This window comes from Haliotis rubra, unplaced genomic scaffold, assembly GCF_003918875.1.
Source record: "Haliotis rubra isolate DU_JTF1 unplaced genomic scaffold, ASM391887v1 Scf223, whole genome shotgun sequence".
Classification (NCBI taxonomy): Eukaryota; Metazoa; Mollusca; class Gastropoda; order Lepetellida; family Haliotidae; genus Haliotis; species Haliotis rubra.
In genome coordinates this window covers 926,106-954,015 of record NW_025766259.1, presented here as the reverse complement: position 1 = coordinate 954,015, position 27,910 = coordinate 926,106, and the positions used below count along the sequence as shown (strand labels likewise).

The following is a 27,910-nucleotide window of genomic DNA, read 5'->3' as shown; positions in this document are numbered from 1 at the left end:
CACACCAGAGGTAATAGTTTTGAGAATGGTAAGGAAATTATCACCCCAGCATCCATTCAATTGGTTATTTAAGGTTGAATTTGGTAAGTGCCAGATCTGGAACAGAATATGTCCCAGTGGCTGGATGTCAATAGATGGCTGAATCATCGTTAAATAAACATACGTTATCCTCTGAAATAAATCAATTTTTCAATACATGACTTTGGAAGCTGATCGTATAGATTTTGAACATCCGACTCTCGAGTATCAGAAAATGCTGCACAGTGTCACCGCAATATGCAGTCAGACGAACAGCAACAGTTTGAAGATTTGTGTAAAGAACTACGGGATGGTTTAGTAAGTACTTGTTTTGTTTATTTTTATGTTTTGTATTTTTTATGTCAGTACTTGTTTTGTATATTTTCATATTTTGTTTTTTGTATTTTGTTAGGTTAGCACTATCAGGTTATACGGGTCTATAGGCAAACTAGAAGGTCAGTTTTGATAAGAATACATTGCCACCATTGGTTTGTTACCGTGCAGCATCCACATCAATAACTTAATGAGATTACTAGGAACATGTAGTCTGGGGCTCCATTTTACCACATACCTCTACTGTAACAATGGCTGACATAGGGCATTATCTAAAGGTCAGGAATATGGCATCAAACCAGATATTTGATTGGGTTCACTCTAATACACGTTGATGTGCATGGGGGTTATGTGTTGAACCTTTTTTCATATAATCAAAAGACTACACAGTTGCGTTATGAGCACAAAATGTTGTTTTATTTCCTGAAATTATTCATATTTCCACCAGCATGCAAAAGGCCTAGTGGCTACATCCCCACCAGAATATATAATGGTCAATTACTGTTATGAATTTTAAATTTCTAGTGGATGAACAGTCCTATCTTTTGTTCTTTACATTGGAAATTTATAGGTAACAGGAAGTGGAATAATATGCAAATATGTTGAAGGTTAGGTGATGTTCTGAATTTATAAATATGTAAATGTCTCCGAAGCACTACATTGAATGGTAAATGTGTTTTCACTTTGATGACATGATGTAATCGAGCTCTGCAGTTTCTTAAGATTACGTCCCTCTAAAACGTGATTGTCGAATCCCCCATAGACTTGGTCTGCCCAGAGTACCCCGTACACCAAACACAATAATACCACCGTACATAGAGAATACCACACTCGGTCTCATTACATACGATTATACGAAACTCGTGACCTTCCTTTGGTTTCTGACTATGTAATGAGACAGTGAATGAAACAGAAACACGGCAACGTATGGGTAGTTGCATACTAATCTCGTACGTCACACGAGTGTCATATCGCGTTGACCTGTGTCGTAACGACTTGACCTGAGATTATAACGATTCGTAACGACTTGACCTGAGATTATAACGATTTGATTGGATAACCGATGACCTCTCAATTAGGTCACATTCTGACGTAGCTTTTTTTTCTTTCTTAACAAACACGTGAATTCATTCATTCTTCAACTTAAATGCATTGTGGGAATGTAAACATTGCGAACGTTGCCTCTTTATGAAACCGGTTTCGGTTTGAAACCAAAAAATAACAAAAATACCCTATTTTGTCAATTTAATGCATCTAAGAAGTGGGTCATAAATAAAATACCACACTCGGTCTCATTACATACGAATTATACGAAACTCGTGACCTTCCTATATTATCTGACCTCGCTTTCGCTCGGTCAGATACCATAGGAAGGACACTCGTTTCGTACAATTCGTATGTAATGAGACCTCGTGTAGTATTCTCTATTTATTACCCACGTGGTCAAAGTATGGGTAGTTGCATACTAATCTCGTACGTCACACGAGTGTCGTATCGCGTTGACCTGTGTCGTAACGACTTGACCTGAGATTATAACGATTTGATTGGATAACCGATGACCTCTCATGAACATAGGTTCATTCATAACAAACACGTGAATTCATTCATTCTACAACTTTAATGCATTGTGGGAATGTAAACATTGCGAATGTTGCCGTGTCGCTGTTTAATTGTGAGTCGAACTGAGACATTATATCCGTCGAAAAACATAAACGCAATGTTTCCACCAGTGATGTGAGACGAATGAAGCAACTGGAAACCAACAAACGAGGTGCTACGGAGTATGTTACTGTAGGAGGCTGTACGAGGCGATGACAACTGACATGCATCGTGACGTCGGTTACCAAGGCAGTGACGTCATTACAGTGTGACGTCATGCAAATCTTGTACTACAGTACAAAACTCTTCCGCAACCTCTTTATGAAACCGGCTTCGGTTTGAAACCAAAAACATAACAAAAATACGCTATTTTGTCAATTTAATGCATGGAAGACGTGGGTAATAAATAAAATACCACACTCGGTCTCGTTACATACGAATTATACGAAACTCGTGACCTTCCTATTTTATCCAGACCAACGAATTACACAGGACCCTTTCGCTCGGTCAGATACCATAGGAAGAGCACTCGTTTCGTATAATTCGTATGTAATGAGACCTCGTGTAGTATTCTCTATCTACATAAGGAAGGCAACCACAATTCTAAATAATAGACATAGAACTGAGTGTGGTTGTTGTATCTCAGATGACAGTGCCTCTGATGACGTCACTTCGGGTTAACATTATTTCTGATGACGTTGATATATCGTCCACTCAAGTGGAGACCAATCATATCGCTGATAAGATTTTGTCCACTTCTAATTTTAGTCGTCGTCCACTTTTTGAGGCGTTAGACTCAACTATAAGCAGCAAAAGATCCTTCCAAGATCCGAACAATCAACCACTGACAAGAGAACATACTATATTCAATAGATACTCTTATCGCGCGTGGACGAAGTGACCCATAAGTAGGTGTCATGGCATAAGCTGGCATAATAATACTCTTGATCCAAGCCGCCACTATACTCTTGGATATATCTTTGTCTGATTGTTCCTAACATGAACAGCGTCCATGATCAAACACATTGTCACAGAGCTGATATTTTAGACCATTTCAGAGCTCTAACTGGGCATAAGAATCTGTCCATAGCCCAGTGTATGGGCCAACGAAAGGATAGTGAAAACCCAGAGGTGCCATTTGTGTTGCCTGATTCTTGCCAATGGAACTCTTATCTGGTAATGCTTTAATTGTGACGCTGGATATAGATTTATAGGAAAGCGACTGAGAGAACTTCCAGTGCCTGCAATTCTGAAGTCCTGGAGCTGTAGCCAGTGCCATAAGGAAGGCAGTCTTCTAAAAAGGATGAGATAAAGTTGCTCCCTTCATGGGTTTAAACGGATTGTGTAACAATCGTGATAAAACTACTGATAAATCCCATTTTAAAAATATGGTATTTCCTGTAGTTCACATTATCCTGCAATGCTGCTACGAATTGGGTTCTTTCCAATATGTATCCCTTGGTTAGAAGGAACAGAAGCTAATGCTGAGTGATAAACGTCTATGGTCCCATGTAGAAGATTTAGAGCTTTTCTGCAATCATGGGCACTGTTAAAGAGACATTATCTGTTCCTGATCTGATTCTCCAATACTGGAATTGGTTTCATTTATACTCGTACAAAGCAGATGTTGAAGCTCAGGAAACTCCTTCTGAAAGTCCTACTGACTTGAGTTTCTCAGGATAGTTTCCATACGTGTAAGTGGAGCTGCTCCAGATTGCGATGGAACCTGTCTGAGAAGGGTTGGATAATGGGAAAGACGTAATGGCTGCTCTACAAGTAGAGATAGTAGAACTGGTAACCATGATCTTATCAGCCACGCTTCTTCCACTAGAAACAGCGTAATGTGACAGATCCTGATCTTGCCTAGGAATTGTGCACACTCCGGCACAGCGATGACTTAACATAACATCACTGCCACAGGCTAATTTGCATATCACGTGACCGGACTTTTCTCTTGTTTGTAATCAAACGCGCATATTCATAACAAGAAGAGACTGGACTCACCAAAGGTTTTCGGCGCTCTGTTCATAATGTTTTACATTGTTACATATATATTCTTCCACCACTCCGACAGTAAGGTCTATGACAGTACATATTTAGATATCAAACTGGCTGCATCGTTTGCTCTCCATCAGCTTCGATGACAGCACGTGGAGCCGTACAACCTCTGTAAACAAAGGATCGCTACGCGAATCGAAATAGTGTTACATGTTTTTTGGATATTTTCTCAGTGAAACTAAACCATTCTATTAAAGATGTTGAGTTAGATGTGTAGACTCGTCCAAAATAAAACAGTTAAAGTAATCTGTACATTATAATGAATGGACATTGCAAGATGTGACGAATCGTCACATTTTTCTGGCCTGTGGCAGAGATACTATGCTGGCTTGCCGCATGGAACTCTGGGTAGGAGAGTGGGAACTGTGGTCCAGATGTCATGACATCAACTAAATAAGCTTGGTGATCTGGGACTGGACTGGATTGTTGAGGGGATGTTGCAAACAGATGTATATGAGGCTTCCATTTTATTGCTATGAGTCTGGAGGCTTCCAGATGAGTCCACAGTGGTGCCGATCTTGGTGGTAGTAGCAAATATTCAAATGAAGACTTTATGGATACCCTTAAGTGAGTGGCAAACATGTTCTTATGTAACAAAGGCTTATAGGGAGGAAAATGTAAATGTGACATGTTACTGTTGGGATGCATTGTTTGTTGGCAAGACCCCATAAATGTCCTACCAGGATATCCAGCAACACTGTCTTGTTGGAATGTATTAGAATGAGACATGAATGCTGCGTCAGCCTGTTTAGAGAATAACGTTGACAAATAAATGAAAAGCTTATGTGTTAAAACGATGAGCTCATTCATTGTTGCACACGTTTAGCCAATCCTAATATGTGCATTCTACGCAATATCCCTTTCAAATTGTGCTGACTTTTAAGTAATTTCAACTAAAATCATTCAGGACATTCCTCAAAATAAGACCCTTATTCAGTAGACACGAACAAAATTTTAAAACCACCTTCAATATCTACTCTGTATTGGTACAAACGTCAGATTTGTGAACATGTAACTACATCCACACAGTACTTAAAAACACATCAGCTAAAGTAAACTCATTTAGAAAAAGATGTTTAATTGACGTCACGAATACTAAATGCAAATGGCAATGTAGTCCAGAGTCAGTGTTGCGTATTCTTCAACATCATTTCTGTATTTTATTATGTAATGTACTTGTTTGTTTGTTGTTTAATAGTGCACTCTGCCATTTTAAAATGATTGGATCGAGACCAGACAATCCAGCGACTGATACCATGGACATCAGTCCATCGTTGACACACATTGACATTCATCAACCAAGGCGACAAGAGGGACCACCCACTTCCCGTTAGTCGGTAAGGTATTTGAAAAATAAAAAACAAAACTTGGAATAATCATATTGTTTTTTATTTAGAACAAAACACAATTACAATTTCAACAATCGGCTTTGTTATATTTGGGATGACACTATCTCAGTAAAGTACAGATTCTAGTACTTCTTGGGTTGAGTCCCATTTGGAATTTGAACTCAGGCTGACAGAGTGACGCACCTAATCACGAACACACAAAGTCAACGATGTACCCCACTCAGCTATCGCGGCTTCCACAAAATGAGGTCTGACAACTGGTAGTCTAGGTCACGTACCTCCAATTAGAAAGTATTCCAGTACTAATTGGGCTGAGTCCTATCCGGGATTCAAACCCACCCTACCAGAGTAAGGCATCTAAGCCAACACGGCTTTCACAAAATGGAAGTATGACAACTAATTGCCTTGATAATATATACTGAGTCAAAAAAGAAACTTCACAAAATTTAATTTGAAAAATAATGAATAATTTTTCTCTGATGATACGTCTATGTATCCGAAATGGGATCCCTATCTGTCGACTCTAGAAAAACATTAGCAAAACCCACCCAAACCCATCCATTTGTCGTGCAAATGACGTTAGTGCAAAATCAGGTTTTGCACGTGCAGTCGATCACGCGATCTTTGCATCGAAGTTTTCTTCATATGCACGTGTTTGCATTGGCCTCAAGAATTGAAAAAACACTTTTAAACCACAGTTCTAACGGTACTTGAAATGCCACGATTGTCAAATGTGCAACGTGAACGTGCCGTTGGCATGTTGCAAGCGGGAAGATCAGTTTTTGACGTCGCAAGAGCAATGGGATGCAGCCGGCGTACTGTGTATGACTTGCGAGGTCGTCTACAACAAACTGGCACCACTTCTGATCGCCCAAGGTCGGGTCGTCCACGTGTGACGTCACGAGCAGATGACCGTCAAATAGTCCTACGTCACCTACGTGACAGATTTCTGCCGGCTACACGAACCAGGGCTGAGATGTTTAGAGGTCGTCCGTCCTCACAGACCATTCGAAATCGGTTGCAGGCTGCCAATCTCCATTCTCGACATCCATATCGTGGGCCAATATTGACGCCGTTTCATCAACGTCAACGTCTGCTGTGGGCCCAATGTCACCTCCGATGGACCCAGAGAGGCTGGAATCGAGTCGTCTTTAGCGATGAATCCAGGTTTATCCTCAGATTCGCGGACGGCAGGCACAGAGTCTGGAGACAACAACGTGAACGGTATGCCCTATGTTGTGTACAGGAAGTCGACAGATTCGGGGGCGGAATTTGCATGGTGTGGGGTGCTTTCTGTGGGAACAACCGTTCCCGACTTCTGGTCATCCGTGGAAACCTCACAGCTGCTGCTTACCGAGACCAGGTGCTCACCCCTGAACTCGTTCCTTTCATGGCGGCTCATGGCCCAGGTCTACAGTTCCAGCATGATAATGCTCGGCCGCATACCGCGATGTTGACACGAAATTTCCTTCAAAACGCTGGAATCAACGTCATGGACTGGCCATCGAGGTCCCCTGACCTTAATCCAATAGGGCACGTTTGGGATGCACTTGGGAGAAGGCCTCGTGGTCTTAGGAACCAACCTCAGAATTTGCACGAACTTGGCGCTGCCTTGCAAGAGCAATGGCGCAGAATCCCCAACCACGTGTTCAGCATCAGGCAGTCGATGAGGAGACGGTGTTTGGCAGTGGTGAATGCGCGGGGCGGCCACACACGATATTTAACTGAGAAATTTCGCATTTTTATTCTTGTGACTTCTGTATACCCATGTTTTGGAACGGCGGTGTAGCCTAATGGAACTGATTATGGCACTGTCAGTGTGGTTTGAGTGGGTTTTGCTAACGTTTTTCTAGAGTCGAAAGATAGGGATCCCATTTTGGATACATAGATGTATCATCAGAGAAAAATTATTCATTATTTTCAAATTATATTTTGTGAGGTTTCTTTTTTGACTCCGTATACTTTCCTAATATTCAAATGGTTAATGTGTCAAGTTTCCTTTTTTGAAGAGAATATATAGTTAAAGTTTAAATATCTTTTAGCAACATCGCGACAGGGACACCAGAAATTGGCTTCACACATTGTAACCATGTGGGAAATCAAGCTCGGGTCAACGGCATGATGGGCAAATGCTTTAACCACGAGGCTAACCCCATCACCCCTCTTGTAAGCGTAATACATGTACCTATTCAGTTATCACAATTATTTTTCCTCGTCGTTTCTATTTTCAGTATTAAAGATTTCTTTTTTTTAAGTTGAAGAACGTCAATCTGCATCAATGTTTTTTTTCGTAAAAGCTGTTGGTCTTCTAGGCCTCCTGTTATTGTGCAAGGAAGAGCTGGAGGCACTGTGTACGATGGGCAGAGGAGTGGCTTGATTATTACAGGGCAAGGCACTGCAGGCTTCAGAGCCAGAGCTTGGAGTAGCAACACCTTGACAACTGAAGAAAAATGTTTGATTTTAATGCTTGAGTAAACCAGTAACATAAACATCATGAAAGTTGTATCGCAAAAAAGGAAATTTGTTTACCTGTTTGATATATCCATGAAATGCATTAGCGATGAATCAAAACTCCCCTGGATATATTAACATGAGGGTAAATCATGCACAATGTGTTCAATATGTGTGATATTACTGCCTGTTTAGTTTACAGTATCGAGAAAAATTGTCTCAAAGATTTGTCAGAAGAGATAAAATGAATTTTGACCAAATTGATTTATGATTGAAAAAAGTGCGAGATATATCGGAGTCAATCAATGTTGATATGATAATAATGAATGTTTTGAGACTACATTACCACTTGCACTCCTATCAAATCAAATGTAATTTCATACCGGTGCAATTGAGCTGCCGTTTAAAAGCAGATATCTCCTTCCTTGACTTTGACTTCATGTTGTACCACCGTTTTTCGCAATCCTCTGAAGACCTAACCACACTCGGAAATTGAGCATTTATATTTCCCGTCACCTGTGCCCAAGCCTCCTTCTTAATTCGCGAAGTTATTCCCGGCCCAAACTTGCCTTTGATTATTGCCTTCCGCTCTTCGACGAGTTGGAGAAGGAGAAAACTCTGTTCAGAGGACCAATTTGGTTTGCGCTTTATCGTAATAACTTGTGGTATATCCATTTCGTCGGCTGTGAACAGATAGCAAACGCACATCGGCTTGCTTACATCACGTGATGGTCACATGACACACCATCCTTCCTCTAACGACGGAGAGTGCTCTGCATTCTAAAGAAATAACCCAACTGGAGTTGCGTCAAAACCCACATACCAATTACCAGGAACGTGCTTATGTAGTTTTGAATGAAATGTGCTGGGCCCAGCAGCACAGCTAAAACCGCGCTGTATAGCGTTCGAGCTGTATGGTTTGGGGTTTGGGTTAGGGGTAGGGTTCCGGTTTGGGTTAGGGGTATGGATCGAGTTTGGGGTTGGAGTTAAGGTTAGGGTTCTGGTTTGGGTTAGAGGTAGGGTTCCGGTTTGTGTTAGGGGTAGGGTTCTGGTTTGGCTTAGGGTTAGGGTTCCAGTTTGGGTTAGAGGTAGGGTTCTGGTGTGGGTTAGGGGTAGGGTTCCGGTTTGGGTTAGGGTTCTGGTTTGGGGTTGGGGTGGGGTTAGGGTTCCGGTTTGAGGTTGGGGGTGGGGTTAGGGTTCCAGTTTGGGTTAGGGTTCCGGTTGGGGTTAGGCATAGGGATCCAGTTTTGGGTAGGGTTAGTTTTGCGGGTAGGGTTAGGGTTCCAGTTTGGGTTAGGGTTAGGGTTCTGGTTTGGGGTTGGGGGTATGGATCGAGTTTGGGGTTGGAGTTAGGGTTAGGGTTCTGGTTTGGGTTAGAGGTAGGGTTCCGGTTTGGGTTAGTGGTAGGGTTCTGGTTTGGCTTAGGGTTAGGGTTCCAGTTTGGGTTAGAGGTAGGGTTCCGGTTTGGGTTAGGGGTAGGGTTCCGTTTGGGTTAGGGTTCTGGTTTGGGGTTGGGGTAGGGTTAGGGTTCTGGTTTGGGGTTGGGGGTGGGGTTAGGGTTCCAGTTTGGGTTAGGGTTCTGGTTTGGGGTTGGGGTAGGGTTAGGGTTCTGGTTTGGGGTTGGGGTTGGGGTTAGGGTTCCAGTTTGGGTTAGGGTTCCGGTTTGGGGTTGGGGTTAGGGTTCCGGTTGGGGTTAGGCATAGGGATCCAGTTTTGGGTAGGGTTAGTTTTGCGGGTAGGGTTAGGGTTCCAGTTTGGGTTAGGGTTAGGGTTCTGGTTTGGGGTTGGGGGTATGGTTCCGTTTTGGGCTTAGGGTTCCAGTTTGGGTAAGGGTTAGGGTTTGGGTTAGGGTTAGGGGTCCGGTTTGGTGGTAGGGTTCTGGTTTGGGGTTGGGGTTAGAGTCAGGGTTCTGGTTTGGATTAGGGGTAGGGCTCTGGTTTGGGTAAGGGCTCCGGTTTGGATTAGGGTTAGGGTTTGGGGTTGGGTAGGGTTAGGGTTCTTTTTTTTGGGTTTGGGTTAGGGGTAGGGTTCTGGTTTGGGTTAGGGGTAGGGTTCCAGTTTGGGGTTGGGGTTTGGTTAGGGTTCCAGTTTGGGGTTAGGGTTCTGGTTTTGGGTTGGGGGTGGGGCTAGGGTTCCAGTTTGGCTTAGGGTTACAGTTCTGGTTTGAGGTTCGGAGTAGGGTTCTCCAGGTTGGGGTTTAGGGGTAGGGTTAGGGTTCCAGATTGGGTTGGGTTTAGGGTAGGGTTGAGGGTTTCCCAACTGGGGTTAGGAGTTGGAGTTCCAGGCTTGGGTTGAGGGTAGGTTTGGTTAGGGTTCCGATTTGGGGTTAGGGTTCCGGCTTTGGGTTGGGGGTAGGGTTAGGGACATCAAAGCATTCCTAAGGAGAACAAAAGCATTCCTAAGGAGATCAATAGCATTCCAGGGGAGATCAAAGGCATTTTTTAAGGAGTAATCCTACATACCAAAGGAGTTTTCAGGATTCACATTCCATAAATTCCAGGAGCTGTCCTTTGAACCTTTAACCCTATTGTATACAATGATAGCCTACACTATGGTTCTATACCAGCCGGTAAAGAGTTAAGTGGCGTCTTTATTTAACATCATGACTCACGGAGATGGGAATGTGTATTGAAATGTTATGACTAGGAACCAAGCAAATTTGATATATTGAAATCATTGCTATTAAAGTTGAAATGGGTGGAATGTTGGCCACCTACATCTTTTAAATATTTGTGTTGTTTGCCATTCCATTTATCGTGTCTTGTTAACCAACCAATCAGACAGCATGTGTACTACTCTACATCCAATCAGACAGCACAAGCACTACACAATCCCATGTTGCACCTTCCACTATGAGACATTTCAAATCAGTTATCATTGCTATCATAGACCAGAAGAGTTTTGGAAAAGCATTTCTGCTCGCAATCAATATGGCGCAGAAGGTGTTGGACATGAGACGTATAGGCTTCTCAACAGACCAGTTACTTACTAGTGTGTTTCAAGAAGTGAAGGATATTGTGAATACTCAGGTACATTTGCATGAAACTATGATGCGAACAAGTGAGTTGTACAAAACCACATACACCGAGATGGCAGAGCGAATGAAGACCTTAGAAGAGAAACTGCCATCAGTATCGCCCGCTCTCTTGAGTTTGCTGTTGGATTACATGAAAATTGCTGCCACATCTGCCAACGAGAATTCAGAGAACGGAAAGCAAAAATCTCCCATCGCATCTCTTCCTAAGGCTAAGAAAACTAGAAAAGTGAAGGAGAACGAGAGACAACCAGTTGCAAAGAAGAGCAAAAGAACACAAAAGAGGAAGACCAAAAAGGAGGTAGCCAGTCCAGCAATCAAACCAAGGTAAGTGTAATCATTACGATAATTAATTATATTTGTTCTACCTAATTGTTTACAATGAAGTAATTTTGTTTCTCAATTTATATTTGTCTTCTATTGATAGGAGCGATGTCAGCGCTATTTCACCTACTGCACCGCAGCCATCTCCATCACTCCTGATAGAACCTATAACACCTCCTACAGAACCTAACTTCAATGACTGGCTTCCAACAGAGTCCACCTTAAATGACTTGTGGTTGGATTACACTCAACTCATGGAAGACATTGAACAGCAAGAGAAACAACACATGGAGATGAATGTCGCAGGTGATTTAACAGCGGAAGATCCATATGAAGAAGAGAAACTTACTCCTCTTCAACGAAATTGTAGCATTTGTCGTCACAATAATATGCTGCGCCACGTGAGCTGCAATAGTGGACAAGTCCAGTGTCACGTGTGTTGTAATGAACTTATTGACTGTTTGTGTGACTATGATCCAGAGGGGATGATGGAAGACATGTTATCTCAAGATTTTGAAGGACATATCCTATCAGTGTAAATTCAGAGGTGTTTTAATCATGCTTTGTAACATGGTGATGATCATTATGTACTGTAACACACTTTTGTGAATTGTAATAGGGATAGTGATAGAATGAATAAATAATCAAACCAAATGTGTTTTATGTTATATATATTGTTTAGTAAGTCACATTCTCCTCAGTACAACATGAGTTCCCAAAAGAAAAGCAGTGAGTTGAAACAGCAAAAAGCATTAGAAAAGTATTATTATGGCCCTCACAATCCGGGCGCTTATTATGGACCCTCCAAACTGCGTGATGAATTGAAGAAAAAGAGTCACCATAGTATCAAGCTGAGGAAGGTGAAACGATTTGTGAACAACCAAGATGCTTATAGTTTACACAAACCAGTCAAACATAGATTTAAAAGAATGAAAGTAAGAGTGAATTCCATGAATGAAATGTTTGATGTGGATCTAGCTGATCTTTCACGTTACAGCAAAGAAAATCAGGGTATACGCTACTTGCTTGTAGCTATTGATATCTTGAGTAGGTTTGCCTTTGCCTTTCCTTTACAAAATAAGAAACCAGAGACAGTCCTGAAAGCCTTCAAAAAAATACTGTTGAAACGAAAACCAAGGAAAGTTCGTGTAGATGCTGGAAGTGAGTTTAAGGGTGTATTCAAATCCTATTTAGAACAAGAAAATATTACTCTCACCATTGCACGGAATGAAAACATCAAAAGCAATTATGTGGAACGTTTCAATAGAACACTAAAATCGTTGGTCACCCGTTACATGACACACAACAATACCAAACATTACCTTGATGTTTTACCTGAACTGCTACACAACTATAATCATACTTTGCATTCCTCCTTACCCAATTTATCACCAGTTCAAGTGAATAAAGGTAATGAATTGACAGTATGGCAACATTTGTATGTCAAACCATTGATGAAACCAGTGTTGAAATCAGAAAATGCTAAACACAACCCTGTGAAGAAATTCAGATATAAAGTAGGTGACATTGTTCGCATTCCATACCTGAGGAAACCTTTCAGCAAAGAATTTGATGTCAAGTGGACACAAGAACTGTTTAAAATAGCTCATTGTTTTAGAAGACAGGAAATTCCACTGTACAAAATCAAAGATTTCCATGATGATATGATCAAAGGTACTTTTTACAGCAGTGAATTGCAAAAAGTGAACAAAGGAGAGGATATTGAGTGGCAAGTAGAGAAGATCTTGAAGAAAAGACACAAGGCGGGTAAAACTTATGTTTTGGTACATTGGTTAGGTTGGCCCAGTTCCTTTGATTCTTATGTGGAAGAAAGTCAACTGAAAGACCTGTAATGGAGAAATATGTGTTCCTCAAGTGTTCAGACTCAAAAAGTGATTATTTTAAAGACAACACTCCCTATCATTTCCGTGTAAAACTCAATCAAAGACTTGTGTTTGATGGATTCTGGGTGGTTTCTTTGACTCAACTAAACTTTGGAAAGTTGGAGCTCACTCACATCAATGATCCCTATGTAGATGTACTGTGTAACCTGTGTGACAGTTCATTGGTGGGTGACACACAATTACCTTTGTTAAGACGCATTGACTTGAGGGATGGACCTAACTTTACCTTTGCTAATGAATACAATATCCATGTGATGGTGAAAGAGTCTCCTGACATCGAAATCTGTATAAAAGCAAGTGACGGAACTCCACTGTCATTTTTGAAAGAGGACACACACTTAACACTTCACTTAAGACGTTATCCTTTTGTTGACTGATCATGGATTCTTTACCTCTGTATGTACCAGACTATATCAAATGGCAGAATTACTTCAAGAAACACATGACAGGCAGCTCCCATCTTGTGAATGGAAAAACTCAACCTAAGGTAATTCCAACTCATCAACCCGTTGATCAACCAAAAAACCTCAAATCAAACTGCAGATGACCTCAGAACCTCAAAGTGTTGTGGAGAGGGCAGATGCCAAACAGAAGCGACATAGATCTTTAAAAAGAGCTGCAGGTAAACAGGTGACCACAACCAAGAAGATACGTCAGGCAAGCAGCATCCCCTCTAAGACTGCTCGTGTTCTCAAGTGCACCCCTGTGAAAGAAAACGATATCTTTAGTTAACATCATGTCTCTGTTGACAAGTAAAGATTTTGAAGAGTTCGTGCCCGAGTCATTAAACCTTTTTACTCTACCACCTTATCAGACCAGCATCCATCAACATTATTTTGAAGATGTACGCCCACTGAGTCAAATTAATGATTTGACACCTTTGGAATTTCATGTATCCAATTCAGGCAGTGACTACATTGATCTAAAGAGGACAAGACTACATGTGAAGCTGAAGGTTACCCGTTCAGATGGAACATCATTGGTTGCCAAAGAACATGTGGCTCCTGTCAATCTGTTTCTGCAGTCACTGTTTTCACAAGTCTCTGTCTATCTCCATGATCAACTGGTCTCTTCCACCAACAATCATTATGCTTACAAGAGCATGATGAAAACATTGTTGAACTATGGAGAAGATGCAAAAAAGACTCAACTGTCATCTCAATTGTTCTACAAAGATGTGGTAAACAACAACAGTGATATTGAATCAACTGATTCTGATACAGGAGCCAACACTGGATTGAGCATGCGTGGTGAATTCATTGCATTAAGTCAGGAAATGACCATGTCTGGAAATCTATTTGAAGATGTGTTTGAGATGGACAGACACATGATTAATGGAGTAGATCTAACTTTGAAATTGTTCAGATCATCGCCTGCTTTCTGTCTGATGAGTGGAGTTGCTGATCAAGAGTATAGCATTAAACTGTTAGATGCTTATCTCAAAATCTGCAAACTCAAAGTGAACCCAGCACTGATCCTAGCCCACAATACCTTGTTTGAAAACAACTCTAATGCACTCTATCCTTTCATCAAGTCTGAAGTCAGAGTCAACAGTATCCCTGTATCACAATTAACACATACCATTGACAATGTCTCAAATCCTATTGCTAATCGATACATTGTAGGATTTGTAAACAGTAGCAGTTTGAATGGGAAATATGATGGGAATCCATTCAACTTTCAATCTAGCATGATTAAAACGATCAACCTCTATGTGAATGGAGTCAGTGTTCCTGGGAGAGCTAAACCTGCAGACGATGCAGACACGTATCTGAACATGTTTGAACAGTGTTTGATTCCGCTGAAGGGGTCGTTGTCGGCACAGGTACTACAGATACGTACCCCAGGTACGTTTCTGTATACAGATACCCTAAACAAAGTCAAAATACAGAAACGTACCTGGTACCCTAAAAGGCGGACGAGTCCACGAGTGTGCACAGCTGATTGCTATTTCCGGCTTTGTGTACGAGACAAATACGCACGGTAATCTTAATCCCTGCAAATAATACAATGCCCAGCAAAAACAACGTATAACTTAAAAGGTAAATAATCTTGTCTAGTGATGTTTAATTGCAAATTTGACGTCTCTACTGACAAAGCCGTCTTCTGTTGTTTGTTCACGCGAAGTGATACGATGTTGTTTTCTTACCCCTGGAAAAAAGTTTGACGAAAGCGTAACTCATGGAGAAGACGACCCCCTTCTACAGACTGCTTTTTTTGGTCCTCAAAATTCGGCTTATAGACGGTCATATACGGTAGCTGGAATATTGCTGAGTGCGGCGTAAAACTACAAACAAACAAGACGCAATGTGTGACATGGTCCGGTGGGACAGTCTGCAATCTCCTCACTTGGACGATATCTCACGTGACTACTCTGCATTAAAAGTAATTACGAATAATTATTATAATTACGTGATATTAAAAAGTATGATATTTTAATACATTTTGTTTTTTAACAAATGTGAACAAGATAGATACGGATGAAGATATTTCAGCTGTTACATCCTGTCATTAAACACACCATGATCAGCTAGTTGGCACGATAACAAGGTCTATTGCCAGTTGTAGTCTGTCTCACCGACCCAAGAGTATGTAGTGAATAACATATTTATTTACACTAACGTCCATTCTCGTAGCTTTGAAAGGACACTTTCGGGTTCCTTCAGGTAGGTAACCACCGTGGTGTAGTGGTTAGAGCGTCCGCCCGGAGAGCGGAAGGTCGCGGTTTCGATCTCCGGCTAAAAGATGGTACTTGTTGGTCCCTGCCTGGCGCTAGGCATTAATGGGTATAACAAGGACTGGTCGGCTCGGAGTCAGTGTAATGTGTCTGAGTGGGGTATTCATGCTTAACTGCAGCATGGTATCTCAGTGAGCTGGCACTATAAAACCAGTTTAGTCTGGACTAGTGCATATATATGAGCGAAATATTCTCAGGTACGGCGTTTTCCCACACCTCCTTCATAGAATCACATGTCCTTGCATGGAACCGTATACATTTGACAATATCATTTAGTCTGCCTCACTGTCCCTGAACCACATTATTTCCCTTCTGCCTATCCCTCCCTGCAATGCTAAAGCCCTAAATGAAGCAAGTCTAGATTTCCCCAGGTTCTGAATTTCCCATCTGACTGAGGCTCCTTTTTAATTTAAATGGGTTTATTTTTGTTACCATCAAAATTATGTATATTCCACAGTCTCAATGGGGAGGTAACTCTGTTCAGTTTACAAAGGCATTCTTGGCGAATGTAAACAAGTAACTGAAATATCAAACATAAAATAGTTCACTATTGGCAATTGTCCGGATGAGCGAGGTTCGATTGTACATAGTGGATGAGGCTTGACATGCAGGTTCGATAATTTGTGAATGTGTAATTGAATGCTTTTTATTTGATACTGCTTTATTCCACCATATGTTAAAATGGACCAAACAGAGCGACTCAAAGAACGAACATCAATGTCCGATCATCCGATCTCCTAAGTCAAAAGTGCTGGGCCTAGATTTTCGAAGCTCTCTTAGCGCTAAGATAGTCGTAAGTTAATGTTAATGTATTCCACTTACGGCTATCTTAGCGCTAAGAAAGCTTCGAAATCTAGGCCCTGGCTTCCTATTCTGACCATCTGACCCCTTTCTCTGACCAGCGGGCGGTCTCAGCATATATCACGCCGCTTAACTGTGAGTGAGTGAGCGAGTCCGGTGCTGGTGACTCGCTTCAGTGAGTGAGTGTGTGAGTTGCTTTTTATGGCGTCTTTAGCAATATTCCAGCAATATCACGGCGGGGAACACCAGAAATGGGCTTCACACATTGTACCCATGTGGGGAATCGAACCCGGGTCTTCGGCGTGACGAACGAACGCTTTTACCACTTGGCTACACGCTGCCCCCCTCTTAACAATCGTGACGACTTGGATTACATGAATTGACAATATAAGTTTTTCACTGGTCACGAGGGGGGACATGGGTTGATGTACCCTCGATGTTTGTTTATGTTCCCCTCGCCCGAAGCCCATGGGCCCCGAGGGACCAGTGAACAACGTATTTATCTTACCGAACACCTTATTGTTAATTTTGAGTTGTTTGAAGCACGAGTACAAATCCTTTTGTAGCCATCGCTAGATTTTTGCTGACAAGAAAAACAGATTAAGAGTTATTTCCCTTCCGTCGATTTGCATTCGCTAAACATCGGTAATTTCCGTACATCATACGTGTTTCAATGTTAAAGAATTACTACCTCGAAGTACCAAATGAGTTGCCACTGACAGCGGGGTACATTGAAATATTACTCGCAGAAGAGCGCTCAGCCAATCAGAAAGCGACATTTATATGCGAGGTAAGATAATGCCATTTAGTGGTCATTTATAACGTATGTTTGTATTTGGGATAACACTTTCTCAGTTAAGTACAGACTGTTGTTCCTGTTTGGGTTTCGTCCTACCCAGGGTTCGAACCCCCACACTCTCAGAGTGAGGCACTAATGGTCAACAAAGTCAGTGATCTGACCCACTCAGACATCGCGGTAGAAAAATGGAAGTATGACAATTCGTAGTAAAGATAACGTTCTTTTTTATACCCTGAATGACCTTCACTGCAAGTCACGGACGAGTTAAACAACCCATGCCTGTCGTAAGAGGCGACTGATCGGGTGGTCAGAATGCGTAGATCAACGCTCATGCTGTTGATCACTGGGTCGGGTGGTCCAGACTGAATTATTTACAGATGGCTGCCATGGCTGGAATATTGCTGAGTGTGGCGAAAAACAACAAACAAACAAGACACGATGTGTGATATGGTCCGGTCGGACAGTCTGTAATCCTTTCACTTCACTACAGAAAGGGGCAAATGGTAGCGAATGCATTTTCTCAAATCAGCAAAAGGGATGAATGGTGACGACTGCTTTTTTTCAACTTACAGAATGTGGTGAACTCCATTGGGGAACGGTGTGGTAGCCTAGTGGTTAAATCTTTCGCTCGTCATGCCAAAGACCCCGGTTCGATTCCCAACATTGGTTCAGTGCGTGAAGACCATTTCTGGTGTACCCCGCCGTGATAATGCTAAAACGGCGTAAAACTAAACTCACTCACCCACTCAAACAGTACGACCATAGTTCTAGTGTAGACATCACTGACGTTCATTCTCAGCCACCTCCACTTCACTGTATCCTGTAATATTGAAGCCCTGTCGCATGTCCCAAGATGGCACCTTTCATTGTGAATAGAATTAGAGAACTGCATGAAACTCACGATGCTGTCACGTGACGCGTGATGCAAATTATTGCTTAAAGCTACCTGTAATTATGAATTAAACATATGCATTATATGCATAGCATAACAGGACATGCGTGAATTATCTTTCCAATAATGACACGATGGTACAGAAGCCTGTGGTGTGATACAAAATACACTGTCTGTCTGTCTCACGCCACAGGACATGGGCGACGGCACTGCCATGTTATATTCAGAGTTAATATTTTTCGATAACACAGGGTAGGGATGATATCCATATCAACAGAAAACAGCAGCCCCAAATTTGCAAAAGGTGAAACGTCATCAATAAGGAGGCGAGAATTGCAAGATCGATGCTCATGCTGTTGATCACTGGGTTGTCTCGATTATCCTGACTCGATTATCTGCCGACGGTCGTCTTATAGCTTGGATATTGTTGAGTGTGGCGTTAAACAACAACCAAACCAAGCCAAAAATATATTCCATACCAAAATGTCAGCAAAGAATCGACCCGACAAAAATCAACTTCGATTAAAAAAGACTTGAAGCAAAACAGTCAGGGCCCAAAACAATAACCCAGTTTCCTACACAGCAACAAAACAGTTCCAGCGTTATGCAGGCTGAATGAACGCATATTGCTGTGAAATTGATCCAGGCACAGATTTAGTGTTAGACAAAGGTCAGTATGTTTTATAAGTATTTGTCTATCGCATCTATCCTCTCGACAGATATAAACGATCTGCTCTTTACTTCACAGCCCCACTTACCGATATTGCCGTACATAAACTACACCAGAAGCACTGCGCCACTGTTCGGGACGCGACCTTCACTTTCCAGGTTAGGACACGTTATCGCCTTCTTTGTTTCATCATCGACCGACCCTGAAGGTTGAGATTTGTTTGTTTATATTTTTATCCGTAATTCGGTTCCGTAGTTTTCGTTTCCGTTTCAAATTTTAATGTAACCTACCGTGACTGCCAACTACTTATTTATTTAGTTTTCTTTAATACAAAAGGGACGAGAAACAGGCATATTTAGTATATGTGACCTGTTTGTCCCTTAAGCCGGATATTTATGAGGGGCTTGAGTGAGCTCGAGGCCTACGTTAACTGGTGGGTCACCAACATCACGTATGTTGTAAACATAATATTTTTATGTCAGGCATCAATATGGCGCCCAAGCGTAAAGCCTAGAGGTCAAGTTGACAAACATTATAAAACCATTTTGCCTTTCACAAAATATACTATATCACTGGGATAAGTTTGAAGAGTTTGAGCATACTTTTACGCCGCTCTTCGCAATATTCCACAGGAATACCAAGATGGGGGGGAACCAGGAAACGGTCTTCACACATTCTACCCATGTGGGAAATCGGATTCGCTTTTCGTACGAATACTTAAACCACGCAACAAAACCGCCCCCTTATATGAGAATATAACTATAGTCGTTTGCAAGGTACATTAGCAGCATATAGTAGATGAATTTGAAATGGAGAACATAGGCGGATCCAGAGAGGGGTTGGGGTTGGTGCAGGGGCACACACGCACACACACACACACACACACACACACACACACACTTTGTCCTGAAAGTTCATTAAATGACCATTGAAACTCTCGTGAAAAGGGGTGAAGACCAACGGTGCACCCCTCCTTTCACAAAAAGCTGTATCCGCCCCTGAAGGAGATAACGTATTGTTTCAATTTGATATTATTTGGACATTATCAACCCTTCTGGTGGAAACTGAATGACGAATAACCTTAACATAACTAGACAAACAAATTCCTCGTTTCAGAAAAAGATGAAATAGCAAAATTTACATTCGCCGAAGACTAATATTGATTATGAGTAATGCAAATCAGAGAGTAGATATTTTAGAAACTTCCATGTCAGAATTAATTTGTATCTAGATACGTTCCGACATGCTAATGTCATTAAACAGATTTCACATGTCGCTACCGATAAAGCCTTCCCATTACAGTTCACGCCAGAGTTACCTTTCAAGCTACCAATCAGAGCGTCTCTTACGAGATCGGAAGGTGACAGTCGGAACATGTCTTTTGTTCATGCAATCTCGGAAAGGTTAATGCGGGGTATTGCGAAAGACATTTGCGGGCTGTACGACTGAATCCATCTCTCACATCTCTCACATAAACATTTGAACAGGAGGCCACTTACTATAGTCCGTTGGAAGAATTGCCTTGCGATCAAGGCTATATTTCAGACTTCAGACTGTATCACATGTTTTCTTCACCTGTAACGGGATCGGGTGATCAGGCTCGCTGACTCGGTTGACACATGTAATCGTATCCCTATTGCGTAGATTGATCACTGTTCCATGTTGTTGATCACTGGATTGTCTGGTCCAGACTCGATTATTTACAGACCGCCGCCATAGAGCTGGGATATTGCTGAGTGCGGCGTTAAACAACAACTTCTTCAACTCCACATATATAAGAAATGTTCACCTTTTCCAACCAAGAAATTAGAAAGAACATCAAAGACATCATGTTTTACAAGTCAAAAAATCATCTTCAAAGACTTCATATACCAGGCTGGGGGCTGTCCCACAACCAGATCTTCGCGCTACGATTGTCGTTGATCGAAATATTGGCCACCTCGAACATGCTTCGCGGAAGGATCCGCGGAAATCAAGTGTACCGTGTACCACACTGCAGTGGTCTTCGATTATGAGAACAAGGCGCATGATGTAGGATGACACATGACAAGGTTACATTCAGAACTACATAATAAATTACCAGATTCTATGGATGTGTAGATAGAAGCCACAAAACCCTTTCCACGTTCATACGAAATCTCTGCCAAAAGTGAAGTGAGGTGAAATTGGGTTTAACGTCATGCTTGAGAATATTTCGCTCATATGACGACGTGCATGCGTGTGTATGTGTATGTGCGGCTGCTTGTACTAGCCCAGACTTAAGCTGGTTTTATAGTGCTAGCCCACTGAGATACCATGCCGCAGTGAAGCATGAATACCCCACTCAGACACATTATACTGACTCTGAGCCGACCAGTCCTTGCTGTACCCATTAATGCCTAGCGCCAGGCAGGTACCAACAAGTACCATATTTTAACGTATTTTGGTATGACGCGATCGGGGATCGAACCCGCGACCTTCCGTTCTCCGGGCGGACGCTCTAACCACTACACCACGGAGGCGGTCTCTGCCAAAAGTGGAGTCCATTGTACAATTGTGATTATATCATGAGCAGATATTTGTTTCAGCAGTATTACAGATGTATGATCTTGTTTGCAAAACAAATCTGGTCTGAAGCAGACAATCCAGTGATTGTCACCATGCGATACGATGACACAGCATGTGTTTATGACGATACCAGGTGTTTGCAAAAAGGTGAGTGTATCCTGCCCCACCGGTGGCACCCGTCATAAACATATGCTGAGTCTAGTCATTTGTTCACCTGCAATAATTCGGGAACGTCTGGTATAAGTCAAAATAGGGAATTGCATCGGACATATTTTTTGGTCACTGATGCATCAAATTTGGAATTTTCCTCCACATGAAACAAAAAAAACCAAAATAGCAATTAAATCATTTGCGTGTCACATACTTTAGCATAAATGCCCATATCTGCTTTTTATCCTGAATCATAAAAGCCTGCTTTACATATTTTTTGTCGGTGTGACCTTTTGCCACCTGTTCATAACGCCTTCATGAATCAATTTCAAATGGTTCTATGCATGTTGCGTTGTTATACGAATTACATTTACAATGCCGGGAAAAAGAAAATGTGAAAAATGGATTTGATAATTATAAGTGTCAAAACGTTATTTGGCTGAGCTTTTCATTTCGTATCGCCTCTGATACCGTTATCAAATATCAGATTAACCAATCCCAGTTTGTTTCATTTTAAAGTGAGTGAGTGAGTGTGGTTTAACGCCACTTTTAGCAATATTCCAGCAATATCAAGGCAGAGGACACTAGAAATGGGCTTCACACAATGTACCCATGTGGGGCATGGAACCCGGGTCTTCAGGGTGACGAGTGAACGTTTTAACCACTAGGCTACCCCGCCGCCCCTCATGTTTAGAACTGTGTTTTGGCCGGCAGTTTATTATGATCAAATATCTAGCGACCGCAGTTCCCGGTAGGGGCGCTGGTGTAGCTATTTTAGAAAATGGCCAGAACTTGGTTCACCGACCCCTACAAACCGTCGCGTTTAAGGCTTAATTACACCTATTTCCGTGACGATTTCCGCGCGGTTTTTTTTAAATATGAGAAGTACAAACCTTCGAAATGGCGTATTTCGCACAACTGTATATTCTGGACGAGAAAACGATTTAATATGAGGTAAGTGAAATTTCAGATATCTACCAAATACCTTAAAATCAACAACGTCAACAAAATACGGCGAAATACGCTTAATATAGATCTAAAAGAAATGAAAATATATTTTTATGTATTTTTTTTCAATGATCAAAGCGACGAAAAAAAGGCTTAAAGTTTTCAGTCGGTCAGCTGATTAGAGTTACCTGCCCTTGTATCTGCCGTCACATATTCCCAGGCACTTCCAATGAGCGGTTCCACAGAGGGTACAAAATGTATTTTTAATCAGAATCATCATTATGAAACCTTATATTCTCATTTATGTCATCGGTTATCTATTTTCTGATACTTTAAGCAATATATTTGAGCATCCAAATTTGAAGAAAAGGCAGAAATTGTATATTAAGTGAGTTTAAAAGTTTTTGCTAGTTATTAACACTAATTATCATTATTTTTGCCACTTTTCTGCTTCTTAAATGAAAACACGTTTCTGCTTCTTAAAACGGCTTTAAATGAGAACAGAAGTTGATTGGCAAGTAGTTTAACCTGTCAGGAACTTACCATCTGTATGGAAATATAGTAAAGTTATTTTATAACATTACATGTATTTCAATTATTAGTAACTAATTATCATAATTTATGCTGCGTTTGCAAAATTGAAAACACCTTTCTTCTTCTTGAATAGGCTTTAAATGAGAACAAAAAGTGATGAGTAAGTAGTTTAACCTGAGGAACTTACCATCTGTATGGAAATATAGTATCAGTATATTAGAATATTGTATTTCAATGTAAGTTTGAAAATGTTTCAGACATCCTGATCCTGTAAGCAAAGTTTCACTGTGACTGCCAATGTTCTGCCCAACACACGAACTAAATGGAATTGGGTATATATATATAAGTTGCAGTTAACTTTGAAGACATAGATCATCAATTATTTAGTGTTCTATATATCAGTAATATGTACATGTAAATGTAATGCACAGGACACCTTTTTGAATAGGTGAATGTTCTTGTGGGTGCAAAAGTTATTGTTATTTCTTGTCATTACGAAATGCTCAAATGAGCAGTATTGAAAGAGATATCTTTTTCGCATTGTAGATTGACATCCATATGGATTAACTAGATGTTTATCTGCCAGCCAATTTCAATCTCAAATCACATGGTTTTAAGCATCAAATAGCATTATTGTTAAACCTCCTTTCATATCCAAAGACCAAGTACAGACGAAATGGCAAACATCATTCATATGCAATTTCCAAAGTCACCTCATTATCACATTTAGGAACATAGATATAAGATGGTACACTAAAATGACAATGTTGAATATTTACAGATGCACGCAGGTAGTCGCCTACTACAGCTAGGCCTATACTGAAAATGGACCGGGCAGCATAGTCTCTCTTTAATGCCACTATTTCTCTGTGTGATTTGAGGTGACCATTTACTTTAAAAAAATGACAAAATGTTCTGTTAAATATGTACTAAAATTCTGTACTTGAGACATATTGGCAAACATTTCGTGCAAAATTTTGCATGGATGTAAATAGGGTTGCTTACTAACCAGTTTGTCACTAACAATTCAGTTTGTGGAATAGATTAACAGGTTTTTTATTTGTTGTATTTTTGGTAAGTTTGTGTCAGATACTTCTTGCTTCCAATATCATAAATGTTCGTGTTCCATTTCAGTTCTACACTGCACATACTTTTGAATTGTAACTGTCATCCATATGAATGATGTATTAATAAATAACAGATTCACAATATAATTTCATTCCAAAGTTGGTTAATCGAGTACAATGTTCTGTAAACTTTACGCAGTCATTTTTATAACAAAGTATGGTATGTTATTTGTAACTAATGGTTTTCTACTATTTCAACGGTTCAAACCTCGCCCATTCATGATGCCGAATTGATGAATACGAAGGCAGTCTACCCAGGTATTACTTTAATAATGTTTTAGGACATTATGTTCCTCTTGAAATAATAGGATTTTAATATAATCATTTATCCTGCTTTATCACAATATGGACCTAACTAATGCTTCATTAAAAAGTTCCTTATAAAGCTGCAAAGACTTTTCTATTGTCCATCTATATTGTTTTTTATCCCCGCAACAATGAAGTTGCGGGGGATGTAGAAACGAGTTCCGTCCATCTGTCCGTCCATCACACTTTGTCCGAAGCATATCTTCTAAACTATTCGTGATAGCTTAACCAAACTTGGTACACATGTCTACCATGATCACTAGATGTGCCTTTTAGGGGTTAGACCCAGATATGAATTTTATTTTTTGCTGTTTCCATGGAAACATGACTTAGGCTGTGACTATGAGGAAGTCATCTTGTCTGGAGCAGATCTCCCAAACTTTAGCTTTATCAAACTTGGTACACATGTTCACAATGATCCATAGATGTGCCTTTTGGGGGTTACACCAGTGTGTGATTTTTATTGTGGTTTCCGTGACAATAAGTTTGACTTTGACTGAATTTGGTGGTAGTGTTCATTTCTGGAGCAGAACTGTAAAACCTTACAATACTCTCCTTCCACTCTGCCATATACACTACAAGACATTTGACATACGTGTACTATAATCATAACTAGTAGACATATTCATGAAGAGTATCTTGCCATTGCGAGGAATATTGATGACTTTGTCCTCTTATTCCATTTTTTTGTCCTTCAGATGATCCAAAAAATGTGATCCGGAGACCAACCATGGAAACAACTATGGAATATTCATGGTAATTTTAGTTCTGACATCCATGCAGGCTTCTTCCTCAATTGGCCTACACTGTCATATAACTGACCTACCTTTGCTTAAGAGAAAGTTTACACACTCTAAAAATTATGTCGAAATTCAACTATCAGTGTCATTATTGTTGGTGTTATGTTCTTAATTTATATTTGACTTTTATTTTGAACTGGATAAGCCTTGTAGGCTCCTATTGTAATGAAAAAGTAAAGACGTTGATGAGTCCAGCATAATAATTTTCTTCTTCCAGATGATCCAGATATTCACGTCTCGCCATGTACTGCTGACTGGACACCAACAGGAATACTTTGAATGTATGTCTTAAAAATATATGAAAAAAAAAGTATTAAATGGACATGTACTTCTGTTCTGGAATCCAAGCTGTCATTTCTTTGACATACCATGATATACATGACCTGCTGTGGTAAAAACAAATTTCTGAGGTTATGAATTATGTCTAAAATAGTAATGAAGACATTGAGTTCATTGTTTTATGGCTGTTCTTCCTCTATATTTCAGGTATGCTGCTATTTCCATTAATGGCAATCTGAAACAGAAGACAGATTCACTGGTGAAAGGCTGAAAACTGATATTGTATAGAAAAATGTATAATTGTAGAGCTTTGTTGATGTTTTTTGGAGTCTGCTACTCACTGAAACTTCAGCTCCTAAGAACTATGGAAGTGATAATTGATGCTGATATTAAGTTGTATATTTTGCTTCTGTAAAACCCCATTGATGTACAGAGATAAATGTGATGAAAAATGTATAGTTTGTAGTTTTGTTTAGTGCTTCACAGACTCCTGTCTGAGAGTAGCTGAGAAACTGAAAACACTAAGAGAGGATACGTTTCTATTCTAGGCTTATTAGTGCTACTAATAAACATGTTTTACCCCTTTATTATTGTTATGATGACTATGGATAAAAGTCACATAGTCTTCTTTGCCGTGTAAGGGTTTTCTTGTCTTGATGTATGACATTAAATTATATTTATTTACGAGTTTTGTGTGTTGTTGTGTTTCTTGGGAGCTACCCTTACTGTGAAGAGTTGCTTGAAGTCATAGTAATTATTGATGTAATGATTTCAAAATTTCAGGAATTTATAAATGATACTTATAGATAAAACCTATAAAGTCATTGCCTACATACTTTGATTAATTTTTGTTCCACATGAGTGGACGTAAATGACTTGGCAAATCTCAGTTTAGCTCGATTTTTGGGACATATATGAAGGGCTCCTACAACATTATTATGATATTCTTTGACATATAGTCTTCACTTCTGCCGTCAGAACAGTAATTGGGACTAGAATGCATAAAAAAAATAATTTTAAAAGCATTAAGAAAAATCAGCCTGCGGTGCCTACAACTTGTACAGAATTCTGGAGAAATCATATTTAAACTATAACTTAGTTTAAGTTGGAGAAAAACACACGAATCAGTTGATTCCGGACGGAGAGTCCATTAGTCCGTCCAATTCTACTTCCGGTATCAACTGTTTGAGTGGATTCTCCATTCCATGCAACTTAGGCAGGTTACAACAACCGTACCCATAACAACACATGTCACGTACGCTGATAATTGAAATCAAGTACCAGAAACCGTCAGAGAACAGTTACACTCCCCTTGCCTCGGTCTAACACATTTACCTCGGCTCGCACTGGAAGGTGTCCCGATTGAATCTACTTGGAGTATCGTTCACGTGACGATCTCATGACGTAACTGTCTGGTTTGTATCCATGGGTGGGTACCCAGCAGTTGTGATTGGTTTTTCTTTTCAAATCAAAGCGTGTACCTTATTAGTAGGGCTGCGCAATATAACCGGTTTACCGGTATTTACCGGTTCAGACATGAAAACGATACGTATTGCGATACGCTGATCGAAAACCGGTATTTTGACATGCAATCGGAAAACTTCGTAACACTCGGAAATCTTCGGATATTTCGGTTTTAAAATTGTTCCTTTCCTTGTTTCATTTGTGCCGAACATTATTTACATTTTTATTTTGTCATGATTAAAAGTTTTTATTAAAGCCTAATCAAGCATTGTGATTTTGTTGTGTTTTTGCTTTATAAATTAACACATATCGTAATACATGCTTTCGTATCGCAATATATCGCAATATGAAAATTCCCTGCAATACCCACCCCCTACTTATTAGTACAGTAGGTCAATAAGTAAGTCCTCACACATGCTGTTATGATATACAGTATTACGACAGCTGCAAATGGCTACCTTGTGAGGCTGAGGCTGTGTGATAACTCGCTGCGCCTAACAGGCAGCATGAGTCGAATACTCCCCAGGGAGTTGAGTTGGCTAAACAAAGAATGCCAGAAAAAAAGACATCCGTTGTTCAAGGGAACACTCAGGCGCCTTGAGCATGTACTAGTTGCGTGGATATGTGCGCTATATCCTATCATCATCATCATCATCATCATCATCATCATCAATAACATGCCGCAGGATCTGCTGAATGTGATATCACGTCTCCGCTGTTGCGCGAGGTATTATGTAGGTAACGGGAGGATCCGAATGAGAGCATAGGCTGAGAATGACCTCAGAA

The 27,910-nt window shown here is 40.6% G+C and overlaps 1 protein-coding gene and 1 long non-coding RNA gene across 2 annotated transcripts; both read left to right on the top strand.

Moving 5' to 3' along the window:
- The first annotated feature begins 10,501 nt into the window (after positions 1–10,501).
- On the top strand, positions 10,502–11,780 carry LOC124277550. Its single transcript, XM_046713257.1, has 2 exons — positions 10,502–11,169; positions 11,270–11,780. Exons 1-2 carry the CDS (start codon positions 10,661–10,663, stop codon positions 11,703–11,705), a joined length of 945 nt encoding a protein of 314 aa, XP_046569213.1. The 5' UTR covers positions 10,502–10,660; the 3' UTR covers positions 11,706–11,780.
- An 11,799-nt stretch (positions 11,781–23,579) lies between these two features.
- Positions 23,580–26,696, top strand: LOC124277549. Its single transcript, XR_006898853.1, has 4 exons — positions 23,580–24,533; positions 25,280–25,337; positions 25,599–25,662; positions 25,868–26,696. It is a non-coding gene; the product is annotated as an uncharacterized LOC124277549 (long non-coding RNA).
- The last annotated feature ends 1,214 nt before the right edge of the window (positions 26,697–27,910 follow it).